The 12,120-nt window shown below is 36.2% G+C and overlaps 1 protein-coding gene across 1 annotated transcript; it reads left to right on the top strand.

Moving 5' to 3' along the window:
• The first annotated feature begins 191 nt into the window (after positions 1-191).
• On the top strand, positions 192-5,549 carry LOC122134275 (kinesin-associated protein 3-like). The gene is made up of 4 exons (XM_042772079.1): positions 192-951; positions 1,973-2,028; positions 4,965-5,128; positions 5,466-5,549. Coding segments are annotated over exons 1-4 (267 nt in total). The 5' UTR covers positions 192-905; the 3' UTR covers positions 5,467-5,549.
• Positions 5,550-12,120: the final 6,571 nt, after the last annotated feature.

The following is a 12,120-nucleotide window of genomic DNA, read 5'->3' as shown; positions in this document are numbered from 1 at the left end:
GAGGGCCACTTTTTTCCCACTCTAGACACAATTACATGAAATTCAACATCTGAAATGTTTTTGCACTACTTGCCATATAATACTTTATAACTTTGATCACAACAATGCAATAACAAATCTGACATTTGTTTTTCTCGTGATAAGCATTATGTGGCAACGCTGCATTGACGGATGCTTGGGTATTGTTTTATTTATACACAACGTTTCAGCACTTGTGTTCGTATACTCGTTCACTGGCTCTTTCTCATCTGAAGAGGTGCTGACATGTTCTCTGTGATGTTATTTGTAGCTTGTGCAAAGCTTGTACAGCTCCTTGCTTTAGCGGTATTCAGTTTCTGGTCCCATGGAGCAGCTAGCCTCTTTGCTATCATTCTTCTGGAGGAATTTCGATCCCAGGGGACGATAGCATTCTGAGCCAGATCAAAATTGAAATAAAGGCTTTCATTAAAGTTAGGAGGGGGCAGCTACAACCGCACAGTTCTCCATAGGAGCTTTCTATATCAATTCAGAGGAAAAGTTGATACTCTCCCCAAATGGTGGCTTCTCACGAGAGCCTTCATACATAAACATGATCCACCGGAGGAGGTTTTGAACGTCAGCTCACATGAACAGGCTCCATTGGATGGGAAATGCCTGCGCAGCTGCACTGGAGTGTGTATGTTTGTTGGTTTGCCGTATCACATTACAGCTTAATGCTGATGTGCAGATATTCTCATGATAAGGACACTGCCTTCATATAATAATATGTCTGTGTGAGGAAACATAATTGATTGAATCCTTCATATGAAGCAAAATGCTTTATTTCGTGAGGTCAAAGTAATGTTCTTCATCTGGTTGTGTTGCTGTTATCAGCTCAACAGGAAGACAATGAATCTGTGTGTCAGATCATCTACTTTTTCTACCAGATGGTCTTCCACCAGGCCACCAGAGATGTCATCATTAAGGACACTCGTATCCTTGTTATAATACATTGATTTTCTGTGTGTAGGCATGTTTATCTGTGCAGATGTTTTGTAAATTGTTCTGTGTTCACTGTTGCGTTGATACTGTTGGGTTCTTCAGTCTTAATTTCCTCTTACATTTAACTGCAGTATTGATTATTTTCACATCTAGACAGAAGGAGAAAAAAAGACAAAAGTTTGACTGCAATGTAAAAAGTGGCAGGATATAATTGTTACTCTACGGATCTATTTATACTTGATCTGATCCAAAAAAAATGGACTAATGTAGTCAGACTTGATGTAGTTAGATTGATTCAGACATGTTAATTTCTATTTTTGATGTTCCACCACAAAGCACTTTTTTCAAGGTTTCATGACAAGACATTTTACAGTACAATAGCAATACAAGATCAATATCAGACTGGCTAAGACCAGACCAGTGGGACTCAAATGCAGACATTTTTATGTGGTTTTAAGAAGTCTAAAGACTGAGACCACAAAATTGAAGACTTCATCTCCAGTACAAGATATTTGTCAGATTTTGGTCAAAATTGTTGTAATCATATGGCAGTTTTACACTGAGCTGTTGAGCTGTTCACACCCTCATACTCAGTTGTTATTTCTTGTTAATAATTAATAATTTTGTATTTCTATGACAAGGATGGCCAAAATTGGTCTATGTGTGGCTTTGTTAATAATGGCAAATTACTTCTTTACATTAATAATACTAAATACTGTCTAATAAATAATAATTATTAATAATATGAATAATTCTATCACAGCATTAATACACTTAAGTGCTCAGTCTAAATATTTAAGAATGAAGACTGTACATTAGGAATTACTGGCTAAAATAAAATGTAAACATTTGCAGGTTTTTACATTGCATGATAAAATATCAAGACCTTTCTCTTTGATGTAGACGCAAATATTTTTCACTTATTGTAACTTGTAATAATGGTAATTGAGACGTCACGATTACTAGGCTTTAACTGTCAGTGAATTGTGAACTCCTTAACCGTATCTCAGAGAGGCCCCAGCCTACCTCATCAACCTTATGCACGACAAAAATATGGAGATCCGGCAGGTTTGTGACAACACTCTGGACATTATTGCTGTAAATATCCACAAAATACCCCACTACATATGTGCACTCAAATCCAAATCAGAGACTTCAGTGTGTGTGTGTGTGTGTGTGTGTGTTTGTGTGTGTGTTTTGTGAGTGTGTGTGTGTGTGTGTGTGTGTGTTTTTGCTCAATGCTGACCATGTGTGTTTACAGTGGCGATAAGATCTCTGCAGTTAATGCCCACTCACTGACATTAGATAGCAGTAATTGGTGGTGAACCCTTAAGAGGCAGGTTTGTTTGGGGAAGTGTTTCATTCACTTTATTAGCTTGCTCGTTAAGCCTCGGCCACATGAAAGCGTGCATGTGGCATCTGGTTTGTATCCGTGGTGACAGAGAAAGTGCAGATGTATAGCTCTGGCTCAGCAGACTGACATGTTTGACATTGATATCAAGTATACAGATTTATATTTTCATCAGCCATTCTATGAAAAATACTTTTTCCACTTAAGGTAATTTTAAAGTAAGTTTTATAAATAAGTATACATTTTTAAAAGTTAATATATTGCATTGTGCCATCTCAAGCTTAATTAATTGATTAATTCAGATTATCTTGGTAAATAATTATACCTTCAGAAAGGTACCACTGTTGGAAGTTTTGGGGATTAATTTGTACTCTTTGTTTTGATAGTCCACTTTAGACATTCTGCTGTATATAAGTCACTTTTACATTGACATGTAGTTGCAAATTTCCTTATAGTTAGTAGAATGTCTAAAGCGGACTATTGAAATTGTCGAAATCAGAAGTGTCGAGGCCTTGCTTAAAGTCTTTAAGATACTTCTATAATCATTTGTCACTGTTGATAAACACAGCAACAAATCACAAGAAAAAGTGATGAATTAGAGGAGACTACTGTAAAATTGTAATATATATATATATATATATATATATATATATATATATATAAATTTAAAAAGTTGATACAACCTGGGGTGCAAACTTCAAATCCTTTTATTTATACATTATTTAAATAAAAAAATTATAATAATAAGCATTTGATTAGATTGTTTACATTGTTTACATTACATGGTTACTGGGAGTAATGATCAAATTTCAAAACGATTCTCAATGCATCTACATCTGCTTGGAAGGTTCTAGTGATGGAGTAGTGAAGGCATAGTTCACCCAAAGGTGAAACTTCTGTCATCAAGTTGTTCCAAACCTGTATGACTTTCTTTCTTCTGCAGAACAAAAAAGAAGATATTTTGAAGAATGTTCGTAACCGAACAGTTTTGGCCTTTGACAAAGAAAAAACACTTTTCTCAAATTATCTTTCATGATCCATGGAAGAAAATAATTCATACAGGTGTTTAAATGATGACAGAATGTTCTTTTTAAGCTGAACTATTCCTTTAAAATCGTGGGTGCCGGTTTGTGTGAGTGTGTACTCTCACTGGCCCTCTGGGCTTTGCATCGGCTTCTAGCCCCGGGCTCCCGCGCAGCTCTGCACTGCTGTCCACATGATGAATGGACAGAGCAGAGAAAAGAGAAACAGGGCTTATTTACTCAGGTTCTACCACAGGGGGCCTCGGCTGATTAATCCATATTTTCATTCAGCGGAGCAGGCGGCGGCAGGACGCCTCTGTGGGCCTTTAGACCCTGGGACAGAGAGCTGGCTGAGCTCTGAGCTCCAAGCTCCAGCAGACCCCCTCCTGCACCCTGCACCCCTCTGTTGCCTCAGCCTACAGAGCTAATGCTACGCTAATGAAAAAAAATTCTTCCTCAGTATGGGTACGTTAAATGCTTTGTCTCAGCAGAGATGGTTTAACTTTTTAATCATCATTTACGGAGTGAGTTTTATGCAAAGGACGTGTTTAGGCTCAGTAAGATTTAGATTGTTAAGAAAATAATTCTTTTTTTTTTTTCTTTTTTTTTCAGATCATTCATATCCCCGTTCAGATTTTTTTCAGATTTATATTTGAAATAATTGCTTCTTTTAAACTTTGTGTTCATCAAAGAATCCTAAAAGAATATATCATGGTTTTGACAAATATATTTAGCAGCACTAGCAGAACTTTTTCAACATTGATAATAATAAGAAATGTTTCTTGAGCACCAAATCAGCATATTAGAATGATTTCTAAGGATCATGTGACACTAAAGACTGGAATAATGATGCTAAAAAATTTAGATTTGCCATCACAGGAATAAATTGCATTTCAAAATATATTAAAATGATTGCATTTTACAATATTATTGCTCTTACTGTATTTTTGATATAAATAGAGCCCTGGTAAGCATAAGAAACTTCCTTCAAACACATAAAATATCAGACCGACCCCAAACTTTTGAACGGTAGCGTATATGTGAATTGATTGATTAGTATTTGTTATACACCTAAATAACTAGTCACACTTCTCCCATTAGTTTCATTAGAAGAGGTTTATGAAGATGGAGGCTGACACAGACAAAGTGGGTTGGCAAATCCAATAATAAATCCAATAACACAAAATCTCACCAAAAAGTGCAGGCTGGGCAGAAAGTGTAATGTGTGTCTGTGGGCTCTGCACCTTTAATCACTGACTTCACTGGATTCAGCCAGAGCTCTGTTTCTCTGTGGCACCATCAGCGGCCACAGCCTATAGGGAAAACCCTGCTCAGACAGAAGCCCTCTTTGTGGGATGAAATAAATCTTCTTCAGATGATGTTAGAAGTCTGTGCAACGGTAAATGGTAGATTGCCAGGCCTGACACTGTTTGGGACCCTCTCTCTCAGATATTCACTGGAAATCTCTTGTGGAGAGTTCAAGTTGAGCTGGCACTGAGATACAGAGTGGCAGCGCTGTTTTGACAACTTGAAATGTACGAATTTGCACAGCTGCATGTAATAATTTAGGTTAGAGGGTAGTAACACATCTCACGCGAATAAATATACATGTTTGTGTGTGTTCTGCAAAGGAGTATGATGAAGAGTGGGGGAAGAAGATCCAAAGTGAGAAGTTTGCTGGCATAACTCACAGTGGCTGGAGATGGTGGAAAGCAGACAGATGGAGGAAGCTGAGCCCTACCTGTACGGAGAAGACCCGGACCCCTGGAGCAGCCCGATCTCTTCTACAGCACTGGTTAGAAACCACACATATACCCCAAACACCCCGCAGAGGAACATGGCTGACACTACTTGTCTCCTAACACGACTTGATTGACATGCTGTGCCACAACTTGACAGACACAGAAAGTTAAAGCCTTACATTTAGATTTCCAGACTTTTGCATGGGGATTGTGATGCTGGATTTTGGCTTGAGTTGTTGTCATCAAAGGCTTTTCGTAGTGAGAGGTTGTCAGGAAGATAGATGAGGAGAGCCGCTGGGAGGAAGTGGCTCTGCTGGGTTGCTGTCTCATACGTTTGTTTGCTCTATGTACTCTGTGTGTGTGTGTGTGTGTGTGTGTGTGTGTGTGCAGACGGTATGATGCCCCCTGAGCCAGGCCTCAGTCCAGACATCTACAGCCAGTTCCACTTTCAGAATGGAGACTTCAACACCTGGTGAGTGAGCAGCTGTTACCCTCGTCAGCTTTCCTTGCATTATATACATGTGTGAAAGGATTTTTGTTTTGACTGTATTTTGTTAATTAATAGTGCTGGCAATTTCAATTTAAATCACATCTATTTACATGTTATGCAGCAGATAAACTAAAATAATTTTATATATATATATATATATATATATATATATATATATATATATATATATATATATATATATATATATATATATATATATATATATATATAAACATGATTTTACTAAGAAAATCCCTTTTCTGTTTAGTGTGTCTGAGTGAACCATCTATAATTAATCTCAGTCAATTAACATATTGAATTGACTGTGCTAATAATGAATGATGGCAGCTTTTCACCAAAAACTAACAAAAAAAAAAAACTACCAAATTTGTTGCAAGTTTCATAACATGGAAACACATCACACTCCCTTGAAATAATTACTGATATCACATGAATGATGTCACAACATTGATGCTCATTAACATATTGCTTACATATTAATGCCTAATGATGAAGGTAAGCCTCATTTACATAAGGAAGTCTTAAAGGGGTACTTCACCTGAAAATTAAATTCTGTCATCATTTATCCCTCATCCTAATGTCTTTCCAAACCTGTGTGACTTCTTTCTTCTGCAGAACAGAAGATATTTTGAAGAACGTTCGTTTACATTTCTCAAAATATCTTCTTTTATGTTGTACAGAAAAAAGAAAGTCATACAGATTTGGGTAATCTTTTAGGAAGTCTTTCTCAAACTTGTCAGGCTCTTTGCATTCGTACAGTAGCTGTTTTAGGCTGTGAATACTGACCTGTAGTTCATATTTTTACATACCCTATGATACCATACAGTATGTTTCAGAAAAAATATATTTTTTGTCAAAGTTTTTTTGTTTTGTTTTAAAGAAACCTTGATAATAGCACTTTTGCTAGAAAACACTGGCATATGAAACACTGCTTATGTGTTCATAATATTTTATATAATAAGTCTGGTTTTAGGTCTTCTTAAAACAGCAAATATTCTACATTAAACAATTTTAGCTCTTGTACTTTTCTTTTAATCATTTGGACAGTATGATCACAGCTGTTCAACAAAGCACCAGGCTCTCTACTCTGACGTTTTCTTGCTCTCTGTCAACGACACTCTTTTGGCCCAATAATAAACATGCCTTTTAAGTCCCATGCAGTCAAATATATTGTCCACATTCCTCTACAAACACACACATGAGTACAGATGAAATAACATTTCACCTCTCCATCCAATCCAGTGCTCACGTTGACTCTCTCAGCCTGCCAAAGAGCTGATCTGTGAGGAAATGGATCCCCCATTTGTCTTCGATATGAAGCTCTGATAGTACATACGTACTCTTGTAGTCTAAACTTGCCCTGACGACATCTATTTCACTGGATGTGAGCTTTATATGGAGAATGTGATGCTCGTTGGCCTGTTTGTTTTGGCTGGGTGGGAATTTGGGCACTTTGCAGACTGACGGCTGGGGCGCTGAGTGCCGCCGGGCTGTCATGTGGGTGAGGAGAGAAGCAGGGATCCAGATGGAGGGGCGAGCTCTCCAGCGGCTCTTTGTAAAGCGATACATTTCAAATATACACTGAGGCTTGGGGGGCAACATTAGGGTCCTGGGATGAATGGTTTAATTTGAGTGGGCAGCTCTGAGTGACAGAGGTTACAATAATAATCAAATAGAGTTTCAGCCTTTACATAAGACGCTTGTGAAGTGATGTGTGTGAACGCAAGCCTTTTGGAGTGGTTTACTTCACGTGCCAACCTGAGAGACAGGTATTTGATGAATTCAAGTGGTCCATCAGGATTCCCATGTAGGGCTGCTTAAGTAAAAAAAAATAGCACAACAGAATCAGAAATGTATAGAATAATACATGATTAGATTAATACACGAAATTGTTTTGTGACATTTAATGCATTTGAGTTACATTCTTGAATGTATATATAAATAAAACTTAGATTGCTTAACTAAAGTCATTTGCATTCGTTGAATGGCAGAATTAATGTGTAATTGTATTTCAGTAAGATTTTGATTTTTAATTAAATGAGGAAAAGTGTCTGTAAAAACATTTATAATGTTAAAAAAGATTTCTATTTCAAATAATTGCTTCTTTTAAACTTTGTATTATTCAAAGAATCCTATATATATATATTATATATATATATATATATATAGATATATATATATATATATATTATATATATATATATATATATATATATATATATAATATATATATATATATATATTTATATATATATATATATAAATGGTTTCCACTAATATATTTAGCAGCAAAACTGTTTTCAGCATTGATGATAATAAGAAATGTATCTTGAGCATCAAATCAGCATATTAGAATGATTTCTGAAGGATCATGTGACACTAAAGACTGGAGTAATGATGCTGAAAATTCAGCTTTACCATCAAAGGAATAAATTACATGTTAAAATAGATTAAAAACGTGTTTTAAAATTTAATATTACATAAAAAAAATTATACAGACTCCAAATCTTTAAGGCAAAAGTGACACCATGTGTATAATGTTTTTTTTTTTTGTACATTTGCTGATTGTTCAAAATGTCAAAATCCAGTTCAGAATCAGATGAAAGAGAAACGAGTAAAAGATCACAAATATGACATATATTATATTTTATCATACTGTATCCTAGAAATCCATATAATAATCACCTGAGCCCTGTTGATTCCCACCCCTAGAGACTGAGAATGAAGACAGATGAGGTGGTGGATTAAGCTAAAACGGGTCACTCTGAGCGCGAGCGGGACACACTGTCTGCAGATGGGCTTCTGATGTCCCCGAGGAATACCAGTTCTCTGTGCGTGTCTGTTGTGTGCACGCATCAGACTGACAAATCCACCTTTATTCAAGCCGCTAAACACTTTTTGAGCTTGAACAAGAACGCAGTAGGAAAATAGAAAAAAGGGATGTGGAGATGCAATCAGGCAAGGGAAAGGGGAAAAAGGGGGTGCTGTTGATTTAAAAAAAAAAAAAAACAAAAAAAAACAAAAAAAAAAACAAAAAAAAAAAAAAAAAAAAAAAAAAAAAAAAAAAAAAAAAAAAACAAAAAAAAAAAAAGGGTGCTGTTGATTTGACACAGCCAAGGTAGGGCATGTAACCGGAGAAGTGACAGGAACTGGAGATCAAAGCACAGGATAGGGAACAACTTGGGGAAAAAAGGAGGAGAAACGTCTTTTTATAAAAGAGCCGAGACTCGTTTCCTGTACAAACACACTCTTGAGCTATGAAACAATGCCTGGTTAAAAGGGTCTTGTTTTTTATGTGCACCTTTGGCCATTTCCCCTCCTAGAACGTCAGGGCTGACCTGGCTCCCTATGAGCTGTCAATCCCATCCCCACTCAGTTTTTATTGCCCTATTTTGAAGCCCCGTGCAGGAAGAGGTGACAGGCTGCCTCATAAGTGTACAGGAATGTGCTCACTTTGAATCACAGGCCATAAATCGTATAATATATTCACATTAATACTAATTTTCTTATCAGACTGCGAGTTCATTTTTGGGCGTTAATATCATCCTGTAATTAATGACTTGATGATACCAAGTTGAACTCCGATAACTCACAGCTATAAATTCCCAGCACAATAAAAGCTCTCCCTCTGTAGATGATTATCCTGAACTCTGGAAACCTGTATTTCTTTCTAAAGAACTTGCTTTCAAGGAATTTAGTCAAAATTTAGTCAAAAACAGAGGCTTAGAGCACCTACAGGTGGCGCCGACCTGCATATGAATCCCTTTTACCCACTATTCAAATTCAGCCTGACAGATGTGGCAGGCCAATAGGAAAACTACATATTTTAGACAGCAGAGTGTGTGAGTCGGGGTGCTAAGAGGAGCTGTGTTTGACTACTGGAGGTCATATGAGGCTAAAAACAACACAATGTAATGTGGGCACATAGGGGCAAAGCAAACAGCTCATAATTTAAAGGATGTAGGCTTGAACCTGTTGGTTTAGAGAGAGGCAGACAGAGCTGACGGCCAGTTTGTTTCTAAAAACTGCAGAACTTTTTTGGCTCTGTGCATCCTGAATGAGTGTAAAATGCTTGTCTAGGTGCAAAGCAGGACAGGAATGAGTCACACCTCTGCTGTTTTAACTCTCACTTCTGCACACTGAGAACACTAAAAAATAAAACATCACTGTTGATTTTGTTAAATCTTAGTTTGTTTTTATAAAAACACTGACTCATCAGATTCACATGAATATTTTGTATGTCACAGTCGAATTTTTCCCTGCCGGTGGCCAATACCATGCAGTATGTTAAAAGCTTTCACTGTTTAAATCTTGGCATTACATGGGACAATATGTGGCACATACTTTACTGCAGCATCTTTGACAGCAGGTAAATGTTTTTAAGGAAGCTTGCCGTTTTTATTTTATACTTTATTTTGATATTTTTTTATGTCTCTGGCTGTTTTTATTGTTGAGAACGTCTTGGTTTTGTTTGTTGATTCAACTTGTTCTTGTTCAATTAAATGTCCTAATTGCACTATGGCCTAATTCTGGCTTAACCTAAGCCCTGTCTGTGAAAGCAGGCCTTGATGAATTAATGTCTAGTCAGCAGCACATGACAATACAAAAGCTGAATAATGTTTCTGCCATCTCTCCTGATAATATGTATGGAAGAAGGCCATCTAGTGCCTCTTAGAGGAAACATGTTAACAGTAACAGAGTTTATGCTCACTTGATTCAAATCTCTTTCCTCAGCAATGGAGCTGACGGACGTCCTGCCACTGCCTATGGCTTTCGTCCTGATGAGTTTTTCTTCCACGGCTCCGGCTCCACAAGATAGAGCTGCTGCATCTTACCGTTCACTACTAGACAACTTTTCCTCCTACAAAACTCAAATGCTTCAAACCAACCGATCTCTTCCAGAAAATGTGAGCCCACCCTTGGATTTATAGCCAGGATTAATAGCACACCCCAGTAAAATGCTTGGTGATGCTTTATAATAATTTTTAATTTTTCATTAACAAAAAGATTAGTAGTTCATGTACATTCAAAAATGAATGCAAAATGCTATTTTATATTCAAATATTTATAAACTGAGTTTTCTTACTGTTTGAATGTGCACAAATAATCCATTAAGCATTACATAATGTTATCATGCTTAACAGATTATTTGTGTACATTACATTGTCTTATATAATGTATTATAATTTATGAAGGATATTATGAAGTGCTGTTCAGTTGACTTAATTTGGTTTCAAGACTTCTTACGATCTTAGAGAGACACATACAGAGTACAATTTAATTTGCCTCATGCTTCTACCAATAAAACTGAGTTACTAATGACTAGAGTTAGGTTTTAGTTTTCAGAATAGTCTTTATTTATTTTGTACACCCTTTTTTAGGTTTTTAGGGAGTGCATTTTAATAGTATAAAGTATATTCACTGAACATTTTCATATTCACTATATAATAATCAGCTAAAATGTCACTGATTGACCGATTTCTCCTGTTGTCATTAACCAGAGTTGACGGCATAAATGCATAAACTGCATTAACAGCTTCATGATGATGTAGCATCACTCACTTTATTCAAAATTTCTTCCACTAAATTGTCATGAATAACAAATATATCTCAGAGGAACAATGTCTACTTACATAGGCTATCTAAGACACACAGCGTAGTTTTATGAATTAACTACCTAATAATGTCCAGGGTTAATTGCTGTGAAAATGGTTCTTATAACACTTTAAGTAAGGTGCTAAATGCTGCCTCTGGTACAATTTTATGATATTGTTTGAACTTGGAGATTATATGTTTCTTATTAAGATGTAGCCCACATTTGTTCATTTATTTTAGAGCACTATAATTTAATTTTAATTTATCTTAATTAATTCAGGACCACTCTGTATTTCCAGACACAAAATGTGCCTCCTAACATCTTGACCTTTGCTGCTATAATGATCCTGTGAGTTTGACAGATTAATATGGAAGCCTGTTTCCGCCACTGAATAAAAAAAGGTTATTGCGACTTTTTATCTCGCAAGACTTTTTTTCACAGAATTGTGAGATATAAACTCGCAGTTTCGAGTTATAAAGTCAGAATTGCGTGATATAAACTCGCAATTGCGAGTAAAAGTCCAATTTTGAGGGGGGGGGGGCTGATATTTTCTCAGAATTGCGAGTTTATATCTCACAATTCTGACTTTATAACTCACAATTGTGAGAAAAAAAGTCAGAATTGTGAGTTTATATCTCGCAGTTCTGACTTCTCAGTATTGCGAATTTATATCTCACAGTTATGACTTTTTAACTTGCAATTGCGAGTCAGAAAAAAAGTCAGAATTGTGAATTTGTATCACGCAGTTATGAGAAAAAAAGTCAAAATTATGAATTTGTTTTACGCAATTATGAGAAAAAAAGTCAGAATTGTGAGATTAAAAAGTCGCAATTACCTTTTTTATTTTTGATTCAGTGGCAGAAACGGGCTTCCATAGATTAATGTGAATTGACCTTAACTGCAAACAGAAGAAAAAAAAACGATGCACTGATGAACCG

Source organism: Cyprinus carpio, chromosome A2 (genome assembly GCF_018340385.1).
Source record: "Cyprinus carpio isolate SPL01 chromosome A2, ASM1834038v1, whole genome shotgun sequence".
Lineage (NCBI taxonomy): Eukaryota > Metazoa > Chordata > Actinopteri > Cypriniformes > Cyprinidae > Cyprinus > Cyprinus carpio.
This window is presented reverse-complemented; position numbering and strand designations above follow the sequence as displayed.